Consider the following 22,715-nt stretch of genomic DNA (forward strand, 5'->3'; position numbering starts at 1 on the left):
TAAAAACTTAAATAAACTTTGTATTTTTGCATGTGTAACAACAGACGTTTAAAACATTGTTCAACAACAACCAAAGAGACGACAGACAACAGAAGTAATATCTGATGTAAGCTTTACTTTCAAATCCTGTTACATTTAGATCTGGCAAGTTGAACATAAAATAAAGTGAAACAAGAAAAAAAAACAAAAAACAAAACAAAAAAAACAAAACAAATACAAACCCAAAAAGAAAAAGTACAAATGATCTATTTACCAGTTATCGTCACAACCCTGTACAGCCTTAACAATGGAGTAATAAAAAAAAGCTTTGTACAGCACATACCAATCTTTACCAAGTGCCAAAAGTTAAGATAGTTGAGCCTTTTTTTTCTAATCATGACATACAGCCAAACTTAAAGCTAACCGACTGTAGACAGTGCATCTAAATGCAAACCCCGGGAGTCGAGTTGGAAACACAATTAAGTGCTGAAGGACCAGAGAGAAAACGTGTCATGCATACTTTGAAGTGCTGAGAAGGTAGTCGAGCTGAAAAGAAGGTCACTGTTGCTGCGGACAACTGAGCAAACCCCCTCCAGTCATAAAAAAACAAAAAAACAAGCAGGATAAGTGCTTTAAAAGACTTGATCCCCGTTTACCTTTTCAAACATCAAACTCAAGCTAAAGGGGGCGGGAGGAAGTGCAGCAAGTCATGAGTCCGCTGTAAGAAAAGACAGAAAAAGAGCGGACACATTTTTATTCTATTCTACTGGACCCTGACAATTAGTTTGACTCATTCTCAGAAGTCTCAGGTGGTTTCCTTCCACCAAGTGGCACTAGAGTATAAAAGATAAAACAGTTGGGAAGGATGCTCCTTTCTCTCAGGAAACAAACGGGAACGGAACGGGGGGAAGACGATTGCGGCGTCGCTCCCAGAGCGGGACGTGACGGATTCAATCCTAACATCACATCCGGTGGCGAGACGCAGGAACGGTCCAAGATCTTTGAAATTTCAAATTTAACGAGAGAAATTTAAAAACAACAAAAGCAAAAAACAAAAAAACCTGTTAAACAGAAATAATAATAATAATAATAATAATAATACAAAAACATTACAAATAAGGGAATTTGGCTTGAAGAACACTTAGGAACACAAGCGCAATCGATACGTAAAGCCTTTTTAAAAAGAAAATACTTGAACTACGCTGCCTGATGTCGCCAGAACAAACCTTTCCTTCAGCATTTTTATGGATAAATACATATTCTCATCATCAAAAAAAGTGCAGCACTGTGCAAAATTGGCCAGAACTATTTAGTCTGGGACCTTTAGTTCCCAGGAGGGGAGCTTGACCTCTACTGTCTAATTCCTGCAATTTGTGTTCATTGACTTTTCTCCGATTTCACAGAGGCGCAGCCTTTTGCACCGTCAGAAACGAGCAGAAACTAAAGGAAAGGGGGGCTGATTGAGTCCCATTATGGATCCAAATTTGCTCTTAAAAAAAGAATAAAATAAAACGTTTAAGTGCTTTTGGCTTAAAGAGTAACAATAACGAGTGCAATTAAAACTCAAAGGTCGACAAAAGGGGGGAAGTTGGACGAACAGCAGTACCAAGTCGGCCTGCCAAACCGAAGCCGCTCAACGCAACGCCGTACAAACCATGGCTTCTCTTCTTCTCTGCACCCTACAGGAGCTTCTCCGTGAGCGTTAGTAGAAAATGTTGAATATGATGTAAAAGGCTCAATAATAAAAAAACAAAACTGAATATAAAAACACAAAAAACCCAACAGAAAAAGACACAGAAAGGCCACCAGACACACCAGCTTTCCCCCCCTCACCGTCTCCACCAGAACTGTTCACACTCCTCTGTATCGCATCTTTTTCATGTACATAAACAAAAATACATTCATTCAAGTCATTTTGGAACAGTTTTTTTTTCTCTTTTGTACACAAAAATTACAAAAAGCTCCAAAAAGCACCATTGAATCGGCCTGTGGCGACTCTGGCTGGCGGGGAAGCTCGCTAACCCACAGCAGGTCGCCTCCACAAAACAGTTTTCTCATATATCTCTTCTACATATGGATGCGTGATACATAGATCTGCATATTTGCTGCGCTGATGTCAACCTGGTCTCAGAAATAATAACAGGAGGTTTGCTTACAGACACACGTAAAGGCGGGGATCACCAAACGCCAGGCCTCCCAGTGACTACAGTAGACTGGGGGGCTGCACTGAATGCATACGGGGGAAACATCATGATTAATTACAGTACTGTGCAAAAGTCTGAAACCCTCAACTTACCCTTAATTGCAGTCATTCCTGACTTTTTTAAAGCTCTTTTATACGTTTTATTCATACGTTGGCTGTTCTTTTGATCGCAAATTAAGATTTTTAGTTTTTCACTAGAAAAGTTGACAGAGGAAAAAAATTAAGACCTTACATGTAGTAATGCTTTTAAAACCAGGTTGACGACGTGTAGCTAAGAGCTGCTCGCTTTGACGAAATCTTTGGTCGCAAACTTAAACTGGCGGTTTGTGATGTCACAGGATAACATTTGAGTCAAAACACCAAAGTCATAATATTTAAATAAAGGTGATATCATCTCTCAATTGATACTGCTGTCAAAATAAGCCGAATAATTACAGTTATACCATATATAATGTTGATTTATTATATAAAAAACTTGAATAAACTCCAGCTAAACTTCTTATTGCATAAAATATCTTCCTTTCCAGTCACTCTGCTCTCAAAAGCTGTTACTAGCTGGTTGGTTAGTCAGGCCATCAGCTCCATCACTCTGATTGTAAATAGTCATTTGATCGTTTGTGTTGTAGCCAGTGCTTTTTTGTCCATAAAGTTAAAAATAAAGCAGCTTCCAGCTCAGTTTTCAGCTCAGCCGACACAATTGGGTCCAGATCCATTAAAACAAACAAATAAAATGCGTTTATTTGACTGTGGATGCGGCCCAGTCGGGTTGGTTCCACCACTAATAGATCTGTGTGTATGACTAGGAATTGTGGATCCATCCCTTAAGTTTTAAGGTTTTCATGCCTTCATAGGTAAGAGATGAACAATTTAAACTAATTAGTAAAAAAACGTGATAATTTACTGGGAGGAAGTTGAGAATAAAAGCAGCTAAAACTAACAGATTTAAAGAAATCTTGGAAGAAAAGACAAAAGAACTGAAGGTGATTTTTTTTGCACAGTACTGTACGCAGCTGCAGCGATGCATATATTGCTTTATTTTTTAAACACTAGATGACGTGTTGAGATGACCCCCGCTCTGTAAGATTTTACTGCTTATTCACCTGGGAATACGAAAAAACTTTAATATTTAGCTTCTCTGATAATAAATGCATCTTTCTCAATTATAGTTCAGATTGAATATTTTCTATATTTACAGTCACTGCAGAAACACAAACTCTTACCAAGTATTTTTGTCTAGTTAATGTTGATTTTAAAAAAGTACGAGTCGCTTTGGCAGATTTTTTCCACTTACAGCAAAATTTTTTCTGTTATAAATGAAATAATCTGCCAGTGAAACAGCAGATTTCACTGGCCGGACCAGGCCTCCAGCGAGGCCTGGTCCGGCCACAGACCCTGGCAGATTTTTCGTCCTTTACTTTTTCATCAATATTAAGAAACTACTGACTTAAAACAAGCTCCTACATCTCACTAAAAACTGACTTGTAAGTTAGTTTTGTCTTATTTTAAATGAACTAAGGTATTTATTCTAGAAACTAGACAAAATTACTTGGTAAGATTTTGTGTTTTTGCAGTGTAATCAAATCCTCCAAGCTTACAAAGAAACAACAACCTGTTAGCTTCATCTGATCCATGAAACCACATTGATTCTGAGACAGAATTGAAATCAGTCAGCAGCAACGCACGTCACGCCGTCACGTTATACAAAAGAAAAGCAACTCAAACAGACGGGAACAGGGCGAGGGGCTACAAAACTATGTACAAGGTTGATAAATAAGTAAGTAAGTGCATGGTCTGAGGCGTCGCTTTGGAAACGTGACCTTTCAGATGAAAAGCTTTCCCGTCTCATTGGTTGCGTCCGAGTCGCAGGGTTAACACTTCGGGAAATCTGGAGTTCAGCTTCCTAATGACGTCACAGCTAGCTGAAACACAGAAACAGGCATGCCATTTCGATGCATAATAGCAAAGGGACATAAATGCACTAAAATGTAGCACTTGCAATGTTTGTTTTGTCTTTTTTTCCCTTCCCTCTACCCAACCTTTTTTTGTCAAACGACTAAAGAAAAATATCTATAAAACCGCGAGTTTCATCAGATAAAGCGACTGGGTCCAGGTCATTCAGATGCTTACAAACAGAAAACAAAAAGGTAATAGAGTGTAGTACTTGTAGTAGTAATAATTCAATTGATAGAACTGATAAGAAAAGCAGCTTTTTGATATAAATGCATTTTAGCATGTACAGCGTTTTTCTCTTATAAATGTTTTTTTTTTTCTATTATTATTTTTCGTCCTTTAATATGTTTGTCTGGTCCAGCTTATTCTGCTGGTCTGATTGGAAAAGACGTTGCTCCCGCTGCAGTGGTCAAGAGGTGGAGGTGGGTGAGGTCACACAGTCTTGGCCCTCTCCATCAGTCCCAGGTAGGCCAGGAAGGAGTGTTTGTGGGAGTGGGAGGGCGAGGCGAAGACGAGGGGAGACGTGGCCGGCCGCCATCTTGAGTGGAGGTGCGAGTGGAATGTGTAAAGGGTGGTGAGGGGGATCAGGTGGGTCTGCTCGCCGTTCCTGTACTGCTCCAACACGTGGCGGGAGGAGGGAGGGAAGAGGGAGGGGCTGCTGATGCTGACGCTCGTGCCGCCGTTGGTGCTGGGCGTCTCTGGTTGGCGGGACCGGCCCAGTGTTAGCGACAGCGCGACGGACTGCAGCGCCTGAGACGCTGTCAGGCTCATGAGGGGGCCGCTGCCGCCACTCTTCTCCTCCTCCTCGTCCTCACCTCCCCCTCCCACGCCTCCGTCCGACCCCCCCGGGCCTCCGCTCTGATGTTTCTTGAGGTGGCGGCTGAAGACGAAGGGGTGCGTGGTGGTGAAGGGGCACTCTCGGCAGCCGAAAGTCTGGCGCGGCGCGTGCTTCAGCTTCTTGTGCAGGTTGAGGTTGTCCTTGCGCTTGCAGCTGTATGAGCAGCGGTCGCAGTGGAAGGGCCGCTCGCCCGTGTGCACGCGCACGTGCTCGATGAGCTTGTTGGCCGTTTTGGACAGGTAGCCGCACCGCTCGCACTTGTAGTGGTTGCCCAGGCGATGCCCCCGCATGTGCGCCTCCAGCGAGGCCTGGTCCGGCCACAGACCCTGGCAGATGCGGCAGCGGTACTCCACCTTACAGTGCGTCTTCAGGTGGCACTCCATGGCCGCTGGACGGTTGGTGGAGTAGATGCAAAAAGGGCACCTGGTTAATGCAACGAGAGGGGAGGAGGGAGGACGGACGCCACACACAGAAGCAGAAGACAGCTGAAGGGAAAGTGTACGTTCACAAACCTGAGTGGAGTTACTTCCTCCTCTACCGTCTTCAAATCAAACTAAATTAGCGTCAAACGTTTGCGCTACGTTTCTGCTGGTTTGAGCAGCCAAAAAGTTTCATTTGGGGAGCTTTAATTTTTAAGATATTAAGGGTGATCTATTATGCTTTCTTAAACATGGTAGGATAGAACTATGGACTACACAAAACATGTTACTTTTTATTTTTTTTTATTTTTTTTTTTACAAAATCTATGAGATTTTAGTCTGGCTAGTTCTTTCAGATTGAACTTTTTTAAGACCTCCTGTCACTTTAAATCCAAATCTGCTGCTCGCCACACTCCCCAACTCATGTGTGAAAATGGCTGCAACAGATGAGCAATTATACATCTGTGCATATTTGAAAAGCAGAAATGGAGCTTCCTGCACAAACAATAAGAATGCACCAAGTGGTTTCTGGATGGTAACTAAATAACAAAATATCTGTCTTTTCCAGCAGCCACTCTAAAACCAGTTGAGCAAACGTGCTGGAGCTCTGCTTGGGTTGCTAGGTGGCAGGCTGGACTCAGTTGGGGTTGCTAGGTAACGGTCTGGGGTTGTTACGTTACATTCCGAAGGCTCATTTTCCAGACACCAAAAAACATCAACTTATTGCCAAAAACTAACTGGGTGAGTTTTTAAGTGCTTCGGCTGCTTTTAGAAGTTATAGAAATCCAAATGGAAGCACAAAAACGTGGATAATGTGAATTGTGTTCCTTTTAATATAAGTTTCTGGAAGTCGTAGAAGGTCAATCAGCCCCACACATTTACTTAATTTGACAAATTTGGTGTCAACTATGCAACATTTACGCTGGTAAAATGTTCGTTTTTAGTGCTTTTGTTTTCAATGTCTTAAAAGCTCAAAGGTCAAAAATTCAATCCATATTCCCCTAAAACAAAAATGCTTTTTCTATCTTCGTTTAGGAACGTCTTGGCAACACAAACTAAGAGAAGCTGTGTCTCCATTACAAAGCTGTGTCCAAAAACAGAATTTCACAATTGCAGCGTTTCCATTAAACAAGAAATGCAATAAAAATCACATAAGTTTGTTCACAGGATCCGTCTTAAAAACATGCAACGCCATCATCCTCCTTCCACTTCCTGTCGTCTTCTTCGTCTTTTCCTCCAGTAGTAACATCCAACTGTTGATCACATCACTCTTTTCCATTACACTAATCTCAAGAAAACTGAAAAACCACCTCATCCTTATGCAAAAACATTTGATAAAAATTTCACAATTGCCATGTTTCCATTAAACAAATTTATTAATGTAATTCCAGTTTGAGCAATTATTGATTAACACCAATTGGAAGGAGCTGGTTGACCTTCTCTGGCCTCTGGAAACTTATCAATATCTTAAAGATGACAGTGGCACAAACAAAACCTTTTGGTGCACAAACCCTTGACACCAATTTTGTTTGAATTGAAGACAGTGGAGGGGAGGGCAACTTCACTCAGGTCATTCACAACCAAGTAACAGCTTGACATTGATTAACAGGAAGTGATGAAGAGGAGGAGGACGGATAAAGGAAAACTGTGTGGAAAAAATGCTGGAGATGTGTGTCGGTTTAATGGTGCAAGAGTGGAGGTGAGCAGGTGTGAGTGGGGTGTGTGGGTGGAAAGAGTGGGGGGTGAGTGACAGGCTGGAGAAAGATGGGAGCAGGAGGACATGATGGGGGAAATGAAGGAATGAGTGGCACTTACATTTAAATAGCACCTTTCATCTGCTCTGGGCCCCAAAGCGCTTCACAAACCCTGCAGAACAGAATCACCTCAGAAAAAACCTCGAAATGATCAAGGCCCTCTCTCCCTCGCTCCGTCATACAGAGAAACACAAACATCTGGCTACACCCGTCTGTCTGCGCACACGGCCACAAGTTTACATACACTCGTCACGGACAAGGATGCCATCCATTTTGGGCTTTTATTATTCATCTACACTGCAAAAACACAACATTTTATCACGTATTTTCCAGTGCAAATATCTTGGTACATTTGAAATAAGACAAAACTAACGTACAATTATTCCTTAATACTATACAGATTATTTCACCTTTAACAAGACATTTTCGCATGTTAGAAAATCTGAACTAGAACTTTTTCATCAATATTAAGGAATTATTGACTTAAAACATGCTGCTGTACTTTGCTGTGGAGTTATTTGTAATAGGCCTGTCACAATAAATTTTGCTTAATGATAAATTGTCCCAGAAATTATTGTGATAAACGATAATACTGTTGTTTTGAGACCATTATCAAGTAATATAATACAATAAAGGAATTTTAAAGATCAAACATTAATTTCTAATGAACAATTAACATTGAAACTGGGCAACATTTTAAATATCCAAAATAAATAAAACAACAGAAACTACAAAGAAAATGGATACTGAAGTCTTTGTAAACAAAATTTTCCTTAAAAAAAAAAAGAAGAGCTAGTTGAGACCAAAACACCAAAACTGAAAACTTTTGTTATCCAGTTTTTAGTAAAAAAGGAGAAAAAAGACAAAGAACTACAAACCATGCTAATTGGAAATTATTGAGTTTGATTTATTGTACAATTAATTGATTTATTGCTTATTGTTATAATTTAACAGTAAATTATAACATGTTAGAAGGCCTGGTTTACAAAACCTACTTGTAAGTTAGTTTTGTTTTATTTGAAACTTAAAACTAGACAAAAGTACCTGGTAAAATGTTGTGTTTTACAGTGTGGAATGTTCTTTTCCAGGTTGGAAGGATTTTTACAGCAAATAAATGAAAAAAACAAGAACTGGATGTTAGAGTTGGACTCAACCGGCTTCGTTTTGTCAGCTGGGTTCCTGATGACGACTGAGGGCAGCTGGAAGGTTTTTGTTTGAATTCGTAAAGTCAAAGGAGGTCGGTTAAGGCATAAGAAGAATTGCAGATTTAGTTTGGGAAAGTGTTTTGGAGACATTTTTTAAACAATGAGTAGAAATTATTAAGAGGCCTGAACAGCTTGGATGTTGAGAAACAAGTTGATTTGTTGACTTCTAGAAGTTGGTGGTCAAACCACAAGTTAAATACTGGCGGATGTTTGTGTAAATATTTTAATCAATATATATAATCTTGATGCTGTGTGGATTAAAAGCTGCATTTTAAAACTCTATGCAGATGTATTTTACCAAAGGATTATTGTCAAAGATGGTGGTGGCAGCATCATGCCCAGACATTTTGCCACGGTGATGAGAACTGTGTTTGGTGGAGTCGTTGCAAGGCTTTCCAACCTAAACCATAACAACTGTGAAGCACAGTAATGGCAGCATCATGCTTAGAGTTCTATAAGTTTAGAAGGAAAATAAAAAGCCCAAAAATAATGACATTTATACCCAAAAAGAGCGTATGTAAACTTCTGACCCAAACTCTACTTCCTGTTTTTGATAATAAAGTTTAAGTTGAAAACTAAATACTGTTTCAAAGTGTTTACCCAAAAGTTATATGTACACAAAAGTGCTCTCTTTGCTTCCCTTAGTAACCTCTGTTAACCTGGTAAAAGTTAGATTTTTCACTGCTAGAAATTTGAACTTGAAAAACATTTACAGCAGTCAGAAGAAACATGTCAAATATTCCAAATACAGTTGATTTATCCACACAGCGGCTGCAGGAAATCTGCCGTGTGGAGACTTTGGAGCTAACGAGGGGCTTCCTATGCATTCATGTTCTGATCTCTGCAGAACACGTCAGTGCTGTGACTTTGTTTGCAGCTTCCTACTCTGATCCAGTGGCATGTGATGGATAAGTACATGCTAACTCCACTGATGTCTGCACAGAAAAACACATGTTGAACACAGATTCCTGTTCATGACATGATGAGGCGGCAGTCGTAGTGACACTTCAATGATTCTGCACATGCACAGACTAGACGAAACAAAAACATGGCTCATGTTGCTTGAAATTAGTCTGGAAACGTTACTTTTTAAAAAAAAATTCACTTGGATGGATTGAAACTTAAGGCCAGCGTCTGTGTGTGGGAAAAGGTCAGTGGATGGATTTGGCTGAGCTTGAAATGGTACAAAATGTGGAAAAGTAGGTTCTTTAAAGTGTGAAGCACTTCCAATCAGAATATTATGAATAAATGTTTAAATATTTGTACATTATAACCTGTTTATAATAGAAAGAGCAACATTTTCAATAAATAAAGGCAGTAGGAACTGAGATATCTGTGCTAATAAAGTGTGTCTGATTATCTTTCAGGGGTGCGCCAACAGATTTTATATAATCAGCCACTTGGTGAACCAATCCAAGTATCTGTGTATTTCTGCTGGAATGCAGATTTCAGCAGATATTTTTCTCTGGCATGGCTGTTAGCTGTGGGCAGAGGAACAACAGACCCCGAGGGGAAGCCCATTTCCAGCTCCTTTTCCACTCTCCCTTCTGTTCAGAACAGCCACTGCAGACCCACAGACCACTGTCTAATAAGTCAGACTTGCCAAGGGAAGCTGTCAAGCAGCGAAACTACAGCTTGCATCGTTTGGTTTTCCTGGCAGCAGATAATGAGCAGAGAAGTGAGGTTAACTGATTCGAGCCACATGGCTGAAATCGTCCTCAAATTGACCGTGCATCTGCGATTCTGCCGCTTACAGGTGTCATCTGTGTGGCTCTCGCAGTTCACGTCTTATTTCTCAGCCGTCATGTGTCGCCTTGATTACAAAGATGGTGGCTGATGAAGTGCCTGATTTCGTATAGGAGAGATTTACCCAGTTTTTGTTTGAAATAATTGCAGTCTTTAACCAAAATTAGGTGAAACTTCATTGAATTGTGCAGTCTTGATTACACCATATGGAGAAATATTTTATGGCAAAACAGGAGAAAAATATGGCTCTCTGTAAAGAAGTAAGCTTGGAAGAGTTGAGGCTCACAAACAAGCATGGAGGTGGCAGCATCACCCTCTGGGTCTATTTAGTTAGGAAGTGGCAGAAGTGGAGGGAACTGTTTTTTTATATATATATTTGTTAAATATAAACGAGTTGCGTAAAGGGCGGCCCAGTGGCCGTTTGTGGCTCTAAAATGATTTTGTGTGGCCCTCAACTATATTCTGTAACAGTCCAAGTCTGCTGATTGATGCACATGGACTTTAAAAATATTTTAATTCATTTTTGTAATTTTTTTGTTTAGTGTGACGTTTTCACAGACAAACAAAATCTTCAAATACTAATGTTTTTTTTTTTAATTCATTCAGGGTGACATTTTCACTCAACATCTTAAAATATATTCTTCTTTTTTACATAGGTAAAACAAATTATCTGGAGTAAAGGTTCCTGGTGAGAGAAGTGAAAGTTTTAGCTGTTTGGAAGAGCCGAGGCTTTCACAGCTAAGACGCCTTTTCCAGATGTGAAGCATGGTGAAGGCAGCATAATGCTGGGTGCAAATTTTACAACCAGAGATTCTGGTGCACTTTGCATAAACTGGAGGACTTTATTTTCAGACTTGTACAGTATGTTGTTACTAGTGTTAATCTTGTTTTCTATATATTTCTTGTGTGAACCTTTATATCTTTAGCACCTGACCTAAATCAGGTAGAGATTAAATAATTCAGCTGGCACATCTCTGTTGTAAATCTGTACTTCTGGAGGTTCTTGTATGTGGTGAATTGGAACGACGATGGAGAGGAAGGACTGGTGGAGTTAGGAACCTGTGTCTGTACTTGCTTTCCTTACTTGAGCCCTCCGGAGGGGACGGTGTGGCACTTCTTGTGCTCCAGCAGCTGCTCAGGCGTCTTCAGGAACTTGTGGCAAACGTCGCACTCAAACATCCGCGTGATCAGGTGGATCTGGAGGTGCCGTTCGTACATGCTGCGCGTCTTGCACACAAAGTTGCAGAAAACACACTCGAAGCCTGGAGAGAAAAGAATAACAGAACAAAATAAGTGAAGAATGAGGGAAGCAAATCTAGTCTGACTAGATTCTGGATGTGATCCAGACTAGATTTTAGCGAGACGGCCTCCAGAAAACAATCAAATACAGTAAGAACAAAATGTCATGCAAATCCTATAATTCTGACACATCTGTGATTTTATTGATTCTTGTTTTGTGAATCAATAAAAAGCTCTCAACTCTATTTTCAAATGGGAATATTATTAAATTAATTCATTCTTTAGGTCCCAGTCTTGATTAAACCTTTAACAAACTCGATAAACAAGGCCTTTTGTTTACCTTTCTGACCCAAAAAAGGTAAACAAAACGCAAAAGCCACAACAAAAGTTATGCTACCATATGTTAGCATAACTTCCCTTTTAGCATAATTACTATTTTTGTTTTTTGTAGTTGTGTTGTGCTTTTATAGAGACTCCCTTTTAGCATGTTTCAACTTTTCAGACAAAAAAAGTGTATTGGCCCAGTTCAGAACAGGTAGGTCAGGTTTATTTATTTATTTAAAATTGGTGATCGGACAGAAAATTGCAAACAAGACGGCCTTTTTTCTGATGTTTATGTTATAGTGCGGAAGTCACTACTGAAGGAAGAACACGAAAAGGTCAGAACGTTTAAAAATGAAGCAGGAGGAATCAGAAAATGTGGAAGTAGTTATTTTCTACATTTGTCTATATTTTTCTGTAATTCATTCACAGATTATTCTCCCTTTGAAGAGCCTATGTAGAAAAACAGTTTGGGGTGACTCATTTATTACCAAGGAAATATTTATGATACCCTGCCTGTGGAGTATACATCTCATTCCCTCCTGAGCTCCCATAATTTCATTTGGCATGTACGGACTAGATTTTAGTGGCTTATTGATCAGAAAAGTCCAATCTGATCAAAAAAGTCCAATTCTGCATGGGCCCTCCCCCTTTGCCTGTTCTCCGTCTCAATGAAGGAGCTTCAATGGTTTACGTCTTAGTTCCTGCTGCACGTGTTAAAAAGCTGGTTGAAAACTTATTTCAAATATAACTAAACCATAGATTAGACTGATTTTAAATGTTAATAAATATTATTTTAAATGAGAAATTTAAAAAAAAATCAAACTTGATGTCAAGATTTTATAGACTATAAAATAAAACAGGGCATGTGTTTCCTGTTCCTAACCTTTGTCCGACTTGTCCTCGGTTCCTGATCCCGAGTGGCTTCCGCAGCTCGCCTGGCTGCCCGCCGACGAGGGCGGGGCCAGCAGGTTCTTCAGTTCTTCGTTGCCGTGGGCAACGTCCCCGCCCTCCAAACTGTTGAGCGAATCGCTGAGGGCCGAGAGAGACGATGAGGTGCTCTTGGTTTCGCTGAGGGGACTTCTTGAATTCAAACCTGGACAAAAGAAGGAAGGAAGTGAGAGTTATGTCTCAGAGAGACGACAAAACTGAGAAATAATAATCACAGTAAAATTCAAGCACTTTAAAGGATTTTTCAAAGTAAGTTTTCAAACTTACTTTGGAGATAAAAACAATACAAATGAACTAAAAAGAATAGTTTCAAATCACTTTTGTGTTATGTAATTTATCACATGAATAAAATCTAGTGTGTGTTTTACCTTCTACAGCAGAGGTCAACTAAAATATAACAAAATTTCTGTTTTGAAATTTCACACACACCTGATACACCTCAGTGGTCCAAGAACAAAACACTAATTTAACGGAAAAAAAATAATGTCAATAACGTTTAACATATAAAATATAAGTCACTGAGTCACTAGCAATAATAAATATTAATATCACTGACACAATCCAAACAAATTGTGTAGAGGTAAATGACCTTCCTGCTCAAATTACACACTTAAATACAATATATAAAGAAAGTCACAAAAAATGTTTTTTTGGCAAGTTTTTTGGCAGTTAGACGGAAATATTTTTTCTGATTCCAACTGATCTAAAACAATAATGGTTTATTTGGATTTCACTTCAGACAAAGTATAAAAAAATGTCTGACTCTGTTAGATGTATGAAAATATCTGGTTTCATCTCTAAGTAACGTTTTCCAAATTCAGGCTTTTAATCAAATGTTTGATTGCACTTTATTACAAAACTATGTAGTTTCAATATTAAGCACTTTCCCAACATTTTCAAGGATTTCAAGCACCAGTATGAACCCTGAATATAAAAACGAGACCCAAAAATAAATCTGTGGGCTGCATACTGTGCAGAAAATCTATTTCTGGGCACTGCCATTGTTATCTGCATGCACACACACACACCCACACACACACGCACACACACACACACACACACACACACACACACACACACACACATGCAGAATAAAAGCAGGCAGCCTGAACTGGGAGCCCTGCTGCCAGTCCAATCAAGATGCAGTGGGCTTTTATTGATCCTCTTCTCTGAGTCCACAATTCAGCAAGAAGAGAGGGGGAATTAGACGGAGGAGGGGCAGCAGCAGGGAGGGCTGGGGAGCGCGGGTCACGGCCGAAGGAGCTAAGATGGCGGGAGCATCTTGGGGCACAGCGCAACAAAGGGCATTCACTCAGGAGGGAGTGAATGGAGGCAGGAAGAAGCCTCCAAATGGTTGACCTCTCTCCTTAATACAGGCACACACCAATGTAGAAACGCAGCAGGTCTGCTCTTTCAGGCAGGGAAATTATTCTGGGATGGAGGATGAATGATTACCTTCCATCAAATCTATATATAGCAGGTCATTACAGCTTGGTCTTTGCCGCATTTTTAATAAACTCAACCAGCTTCCTTTACCGCATCCGCTTACCTTCTCTCATGGAGAAAGGAAATTACACCACTTTTTTCCCCCTTTTTTTTAGGTATCAGGAGATTAAAAATAGTCCAGCTTCTTTTACCTGAAGTTTACAATAATACACAACGCGGAATGGAGAAGATTAATGTCAAAAACTAAGTAAACTCTGTGATTCAAGAGTTCCCTCTAGGGATCTTTTTACAAAATGCTATCAGATTTCAATCAGAGTCAGATCTGCACTTGAACTAGGCCATTACACTGCAAAAACAACAAATCTTACCAAGCATTTTGTCTACTTTCTAGTGCAGATCTCTCAGTACACTTGGAATAAGACAAAACTAACTTACAAGTAACATTACAGCAAGATTTAGGAACTTGTTTATATATATTGAAATGTACTAGTTCTATTGGCAGATTTATTATTCATAACATGGGAAAATGTCCTTGTCATAAGTGAAAAAAATGGTGGACATAGTACTTTTCTTATCTATATTGAATTGTTCACTGTTTTTCTAATTTTCCTGTTATAAACTTTAACATTGGCCATGCAACTGAAGCCTGAAGCATCTCAATGCTAACCATGTTGCAGCAGCTCAGATGTCCCCTATGCTAACGTTAGCATCCAAAATTCACATTTCTAAAGAAGTTCCATGAATGAAAAATGGTTCCTGAAACACTGGAAAGCTGCACTTTGCACTAATCTGATGGTTGAATAATGTGAATAATATTAAAAACAATAAATATATCTGTGTTGTTGAGACTATTTATTCAATAATTTATCAGAAAAAAGGGTTTTTGAATTGAAAATTATGCTTATTTTGTTAATAGTTTTTGATTATAATGTAATCAATTAATTAAAGCCCCTGTAATTAGCTCTATTAAAAAAAAATAATTCAGTCCCACCATTAAAAGAACCACATAAAAAAGCAGATAACTAACCTACAAATGGCTCAAAACAAAAAATATAAAAGCGATCATTTAGCAGTATTGCTTTGTTTATGACTAAACTAATTTCTGGGATGTGATGAAACCGATGCAGCAGATGCTTTTTAAGCTCAGTAAACTCAGCTGCACCCTGACAGATGAATCTTCCCGAGGATGCAAAGACGTTTGCTTGTGCAGTTTAAGGTTTTTGTACATAAAACGGTGGAGTTCGTCTTGTCTGAGACAAAGATAAATGCCACAGCAGGCTGCAAGGTTTAAAAGTCGTCCCCAGAGCAGAACCCAGCCTGTCTTCTCAGGACCCGAGGCCTATCGATTCCTCCCCAACAGGCACGATAACGGCCAGCCTTCTCAGATAAACAAGGCCACCACGGACTGCCGAGGACCCCTCAGCTGTCTGCGCCGGACATTCCCACCCAGCAACACCATCACCCACAACAAAGAGCAGAAAAAAAAGAGGAAAAAACATCAGCAATAAAACTGAACAAAGCTGTTTCAGACAAGAAAATGCGTATCGACAACCTGGGACTCAGGGCCGCGGCTCTAAAAGTGTGAGGACGGTCGATCGGACCGGGCTTGTTTGTGTCTTCCTCCCCGTCCTATGAACTGACCTCTGACCCCGTGTTTTTAAACTCCTGCATCACAACGTTTCTGCTAACAATTCTAGCTTCTTTCACACAGAAATGAAAAACACAGTCTGACCCTGAAAGATGATTACAGAGCTGTAAAAGTCTTCACTCTTCATGTTTCGCCACAATTGCAAAACCGACACAAAGTTGTGCATAGGATTCTCAACTGGATTCAAATCTAGCCTTTGACTAGACCCTTCCAACACATAAAAAACATTGCGCTGTAGCTCACAACTAGGGTTGGACATTAATTATATCATTTGTCATTTCTAAGAATTTTGACTTATTATAGTCACGATAAATTCCAGTTAATGTTTAAAATCCCCTAAAACTCTTTGTATCTTTGTATTTTATGTGACTGGTGTCCTAACTAACCACATTAAAATGGGAATGATTTTCAAGAGCAGTATTTATGTTTGTGGGGTTATTATAATTGATGTGTCATGCAGTCACAGCCATACAGTTACCTAAATAAAGGACTAATAAATAATTTTGGATCTCTGAAGTTCTTCCAAATTTTCCTCTCAGCTGTTTTTTACTTCATAATTCCCTCCAGTTTAGGTAGGTTTGCAGTTGTCCCACAGTCTTTCCGTTTTCAGGTGATTTTAAAAGCTATGGAGAGAAATTTGTTCCAAAGTCATAACAAGAAAATACAAGTTTCAAAAGTGAAACTGTGAAAAACTTCTCAAATAAAACATATGTTTTGTGAGGAACATACACAATATGTACACAATATTTGAACCTATATTTTAATTTTATTTTATTTTTCAGGGGGAATTTTTCGAATTACTTTTTCAGATTTTTATTTTATTTTTTTTCAAATTTAAATTTTTAAAATATTTTCTTTACTTGCAATAATATTAGAAAAAAATTCTCCCCATAAAAAGTCTGGTACTTTGTTTTATAACTAAACTCTGCTTTATGGGTTGCATTTGGAAATAAGATGCTTTCTGAAGGTAATTGGTTACAATTGATTTAAGGGGAATCTAATACAAATGCATGCCACACTTTTCTGATTTTTATTTGTAAAAATTTTGTTCTTCCCCTTAATTATAACCTAATGTGTGTTGGCCTATCACATAAAATCCCAAATGCTGAATTTTGCTCATTGTTTAAATTCAAACCCTGAGTATTGCTGAACCAGATCACAATTATCGTCCAAACAAGCTTCCACCCACTCTCGCGTGAGAGACGTTTTCCAAAATAACTCTTTTCGGGAATCAGAATTAGCAATAATACATCTTAATTTGGTTTTTTACGAGTTGATGTTTTTACTCCAACATCTGACAGGACAACCGAAGCCGGCATCTTTTGGCCGACAGCTGTCATTACCTGCATGTCCGGTGCTGATGTGGCTCTTCATGTCGCTCTCCTCCATACAGACGTAGTCACAGACGCTGCAGCAGAGTGAGAACATCCACTGCTCCTTGTCCACATGAAGCGACATGTGGCTGACAAACTGGGCATTCAGCTCCGTCTGGAAACCGCACACATGGCAGCTGGACAGGGAACAGACAGCAGAGAGGGGCGGGAGGAGAAATGGTGAGAATGAGAAGAGGGAGACAGTCAGATTCAGTGTTACATTTGCCTGCATAAATTACCAAATGTATGGTGTCTCCGCATTCATTTTAGTTTGAATAAGATTATCTGAAAATGACTAGAAAAACAGGTTTACAGTGTTGAAACACAGAGGAAATTTCTGGAGAATGATTTAATAAAAAGAGAATCAGTCCAGGTGAGTATCAGATAAAATGTTAAACCAGATGTGAACTGGTTTGGTTTCACATGATGAAACGGTTCAGTTTGCATCAATAAATATTAAAACCAGTCTGGGTTTGCTTCATAAGACAGAGAGAAAAGCAGCTCATGTAGAGTCAGAAGTTTAACTTTCCAGGTTGGAGAGATTACACCACAAACAACTTTAGTGTGTTTTAAAAACATTACCAAAACCAAATGTTTGCATTTATTCTGGATTTTCAATCAAAATAGTTTATCCTGCAGGTAAGTTAAACATTTTAACCCATATTATTCAAGTATTTTCAAGTAACCACTGTGGATGGTGATGCTGCGAGCCGGAAAGATGACATCATCAGTTAGCACTGCTATTCCGCCTCATTTGCTTTTGCTGCTCTTTAGATCGCTGTCTGACCAGATTGTCAGAGAGACGTTGAAGTTGGGGATACAATCCTTGCCCATATTCAAATTCAGAATGATCCAAATTTGAGCCATTAGCACAAGTGGAGACCTTACACTTTCCTTTAGTGAAGCGTTATTACCAATAAACCAAAATCTTTTTTACAACAGAAAACGTTAAGTCCAGAACAAAGTATTCATTTCTTAATATGTAGGAACTTCTTGCCTTCTCTTTAATATCACAGTAAATATCTTAAAAGTAGACATTGGTGTGTCCAAATCTGCTTTTAGCAAATTTATTAAACTCTGAAATAAAGCTAACATTTTTAAATTTCACATTTTTTCCCAATAGAGGCCAAAAATGAATAACTGGATGTCTTTCTGTTAATAAGCCAAATTTACAAAACTATTTCTAAGTTTTGGGTCTAGAATGAATTACTCATTCCCTTCCTAGAGAAAAAGATGACTATTTAATTAAAACATTGAATGCTTAGCTTATTGTTGAGAAGGTAGAAAATCACAACTTTTAGTTTAAAATAATTATTAATCTGTGGCAAACGAGAACTTTTGACTTTGCAATTTTAGTCGACAAGGCAACAAGTTTGGACACCAACAGTGTATGTAAACTTTTGACCGGATGCTAAAACGTCTCATATAAATCACGTGTGAATCTGGAAAGATAAAAGTATAATTTCTCAAGGTCATCATCAGAAATGTTAGGAAGAAAATCTAAATTTGACAAATTTCCTCTGTATTTATTTCACAATGTGAACCCGAGTCACAAAAGTTGGTTATGCGATCTATAATGTAAAGATTGATCTGTGTAGAACCTCAGTGTTGTCACGGTGTGTGTCAGTGTGTGTGCGGTGTGTGAAGCCTACCTGTAGTAGTACGGGCAGTTCTTGCGCTCTGAGGAGTCGGCGGTGACGGCGCTGACGATCTGCTCGGCGTCCGTTTGGACCAGCTTCACAGAGTGGATGGTCAGGTGCTGATTGAGGTTTGCTCTGCACTTGGCTGCGTAAGGACACAGGTGACACTTGTATTTCCTCTCCTCTGTAACATACACACACACGCACACACACACACACACGCACACACACACACCCCGCCTCATTTTAAACTTCACCCTGGATCAAACTTTTAAACCTGGTCAATTAATTCCTGACACGGCCCAATTCAATTTTCAGGAAGGTAAAAACACATAAATATAGATTTGATACCCAGAACATTCACCTTTTTTTCCTCACCATCTGAAGTTATATCAAACTAAACCTTTCTTGTTTTAGATCACTTAGAATTTCCAGAGTTATTTCCATCTGCTAAATGCCACAACATGTCAGGGATTTATTTATTAGTGTATTCAAATTCAGGAGTTTTCATACTTTTCCTCTGTATTTCATAGGGCTGCCTCTGAACAGTAAGACTTGGGTCAAATCTTTTGCGTTTCCTCCAACAAGCTTCTCATTGTAGTTTACTGGAGTTCTGGTCCATTCCTCCTGACAGAACCAGCGGAACTGGGTCAGATCTGTAGGCCGCTTCGCTCACACACGCCTTTCCTGATCTTCACTTTAGAATCTGTGGGAAGATCAGCTTCCCACAGCTGACATGGGCATTGTGATGGCTATGTCAAAACATTGACTTTGTTTCAATATTTCCACATAATGTTCTTTACTCACTTCATAAAGTGCACCAGTTCCTCCTGCAGCAAAATAGCCCCACAACATGATGCTGCCACCTCCAAACTTCACATTCAGGATGGTACAATCTGACTTTTTATGCGTCTTTAATGGCTTCCTCTTTGCTGAACGGCCTTTCAGCCCATGTTGGTACAAGTTACCAGCTTCAGCTGCATCTTTTCAGTTTTTTGGCTTTAGTTCTGGGCTCAATCTGCACATTTTGGACTAGAATCTGTCTCCTGAACAGAAACATGTTTCCTGAGCGGTCTGATGGTAGGACACTCCTCTCATGTCTGAACTTGAAATTATTCCCAAGGATGAACCAGACTGATGCAGCTTCACGGTTCTGTCCTCTCCTTGGCTGATTTATTTTGACTTTCCTATCGTGTCAAATCAGAAAGCAGGAAGTTCCAGGTGTGGCCTTGAAATGCATCAAATTAACTAAAGTGTGTCAGTGACCCATCAGAAGTTTCCAAAGCCATGACATCATCACCTGGGCCTCCCCTTATTGTTTAAAGGGACAGTAATAATTCTTTATGTAAACTTTTGATCTTGAAGACATTAAAAAATAAATCTCAAATATTATTTTATTATTGTAGCATTCAGCAAATAGAAATAATTTTGGTGATTCTAACTAACCTAAAACAGGAGATGTTTGGTCTGATTTCACTTCAAAACAGTTAGGAAAAAAGATGGACGTGTCTCTATTCGGTGTATGTAAACTTCTGTTCAATTTATAAGCAGTATAGAAGATCTGCAGAAACACGTTTCCTGTTATGCAAAAACAAATTAGCATAACAACACGTCTACTCCCCCCCTCAACAAAAACACAAACACTAACTCTCAACCCATTTGCCCCAAGGACATGAAGCCAGGCAACCTTTATGTCGCCGGGGAAACCAAAAAGACCATCACAGTGACATATGCCCCTGCTTCTGCTCTCTGTGGTGTGGCCAAGCTGTTCGCAGCCAACACTCTCAGATGGTGTGTATGTGTGTGTGTGTGTGTGTGTACCCTAAATGTGTGAGCATGTTCGGTTGTTTGGGGGGCATTTGGTACACAAGCCTCAACTTGTGAGCTGTGGTGTCCCAAAAAGGCTCCATTTATCTGGAGTCCAGAGGAAATGTGCCTTTAAATAAAACCGGGAAGGTGGGATTATTATTAGATTCTTGTAACTAACGAGGACAGAGAGTGGGACAGTGGAAGACAGGGATGGGGTTGAACGGATCAATGGAGAAAACGCAGAGTAATCAGGTCACCAGGGAGTGAGGAAGCCTCCCAAGCCTCTATTGTGTGTGTGTGTGTGTGTGTGAGTGTGTGTGTATGCGTGTGTGTGTAGGACAGAGAAACGGATGGAGAAGACCAGTTGGACCATAAGTGTGTGCAGCATCCTTCAAGCCGGGTAATTAGACGGCAGTTTTCCCAGAGAGACTAATCACGGTAGTAATCTTTTTCGAGGAAGGGTAATCTAGTCCGGTCAACCTTATCTATTTACAGCGGGCGCCACAAACAACATCTATGCATTAAAGGAAAGAGAAGTCCGGCTGCAAATAACGATTATTTTATCAATTATTCTGACGATTAATCGATTAGTCTGACGATTAATCAATTACTCTGGCGATTAATCAGATAAAAAAAGGCACATTTTGCAAATTTTATTTAACCATTTAAGGTTTTAATATACAATGTTATAAATACATTAAAAACACAAATATGAATAATTTGTAAATAAGAAATACACATTTTATTATGTACAACGTAACAACGTCCCTTTTGTGAACACTTGATCAAATGTAGCAAAGGATGCATCTGCAGCTAAAAAATACTAACACAGTTTATGACCAGCCTGTTGATTATTTATTTGGATTAACTGATTAATAACTGATTAGCAAAGGGTGCTTAGATTTTGTTTTTTAATATATTTAACAGAATTTGAACCAAGTGAAGTTAAATCTATGATACTTGAGTTCTGGGTAAAACAGATTCACTAACAATTTTCTTTCTTTTTTTTTTTAAAATGCAAAATATTTATGTTTTTTACACTTCTGACTTAATTATCACTCTTATTGTGTTGTACATTCAGCAAAATGGCATTTTTAGAGTCTGTACAGTCCTGTTAACGATTAATCCATTCCTAAATTAGTTAGCTATTTGAAAAATAACGATTAATCTGATTAATCGTTTCAGCCCTATAAATGAGACCAAGCTTCTGTGTGTGAGCGTGTGGTTTACCTGTGTGGAGCGACAGGTGTCTGGACAGGGTCTGCTGCCTGCCGAACACCTTCCCGCAGACGGGACAGGGGAAGAGCTGCTCGTGTAGCTTCCACTGGGCGAGGCCGTTTCCTGGCTCGCCGTCGTCCTTCTCAGAATCTGAAACAAAGACACATTTCCATCACTCACTGCCTTGAAATGTTGCGCGTTTTTGTCACATTACAACCCCAAGCTTAAAAGTATTTAACAGATTTCATGTTATAAAACAAAACTAAAGTAGCACATCACTATAAGGAAAAGAATAAATGGTTTTCAAACATTTTCACTTAAGTGACCTTTTATGCGTCCTTGAACAGGTTAGGATACGTCTGCAGGCAATATAAAAATATATTCATTACTTTTTTGCACAAAGTCATTCTCAGATAATGAGATCTTAGTCTCCTCAGTTCTGCCTATGAACTGTTTTAGGGCCTCTTGTCACTTTAAATGTGAAAATGGCTGCAAACTGATGCACATTTATACAACTTTGAAAAACAGAAGTGGAGTCTCCTGCACAATCAACAAGAATGCAGCAAGTGGTTTCTGAATGGTAAGCCAACATCCAAACAACTGTCTTTTCCAACAGCCATTGTACAGTGCATACAGCGGTAAAACCAACTGACCAAAAGTACTGGAACTCAGCTAAGTTTGCTAGGTGACAGCCAGTGAAGTTTTTGAAAATTACACATTTTCCAGACACCTAAAAACATTAGCTTATTGCCATAAAAATGGCTGTGTGGCTTATTTAAGCACTTGAGCTGTTTTTAGAAGTCGTTGAGACCAAAATTGGATTACTGTTCTGTTTAAATATTCAGAATAGTCGTCATTCTCTAAGGTTTCATTCACTTCTCGTTCAGCCGTGAACCCAACACTCTGAAAGCTGCCTGCCGCCGTCTAAACGATGCTCCTTATCTAACCTACAGGAGGGATGCCGCTTAAACGCATT

At 39.3% G+C, this 22,715-nt stretch overlaps 1 protein-coding gene across 7 annotated transcripts in view; it reads right to left on the reverse strand.

Annotated features, from left to right (window-relative positions):
* Nucleotides 1-4,219: 4,219 nt before the first annotated feature.
* znf827 (zinc finger protein 827) overlaps nucleotides 4,220-22,715 on the reverse strand; it is a 95,324-nt gene continuing 76,828 nt past the window's right edge. For 2 of the 7 annotated variants that reach the window (XM_016676328.1, XM_016676327.1), the window contains exons 9-14: nucleotides 21,752-21,889; nucleotides 18,725-18,896; nucleotides 17,043-17,209; nucleotides 12,541-12,750; nucleotides 11,179-11,356; nucleotides 4,220-5,393 (exon numbers count right to left, since the gene is read on the reverse strand). In XM_016676328.1, coding sequence (XP_016531814.1) covers nucleotides 4,565-5,393; nucleotides 11,179-11,356; nucleotides 12,541-12,750; nucleotides 17,043-17,209; nucleotides 18,725-18,896; nucleotides 21,752-21,889 — 1,694 coding nt within the window. In that variant the 3' untranslated portion in view covers nucleotides 4,220-4,564. Of the gene's footprint in view, nucleotides 5,394-7,204; nucleotides 7,256-11,169; nucleotides 11,357-12,540; nucleotides 12,751-17,042; nucleotides 17,210-18,724; nucleotides 18,897-21,751; nucleotides 21,890-22,715 lie in introns of those variants that run through there. The other 5 variants (XM_016676331.1, XM_016676330.1, XM_016676329.1 and 2 more) reach the window with 5 other exon arrangements.

The sequence above is a fragment of the Poecilia formosa genome, unplaced genomic scaffold, assembly GCF_000485575.1.
Source record: "Poecilia formosa unplaced genomic scaffold, Poecilia_formosa-5.1.2 Scaffold132, whole genome shotgun sequence".
Classification (NCBI taxonomy): domain Eukaryota; kingdom Metazoa; phylum Chordata; class Actinopteri; order Cyprinodontiformes; family Poeciliidae; genus Poecilia; species Poecilia formosa.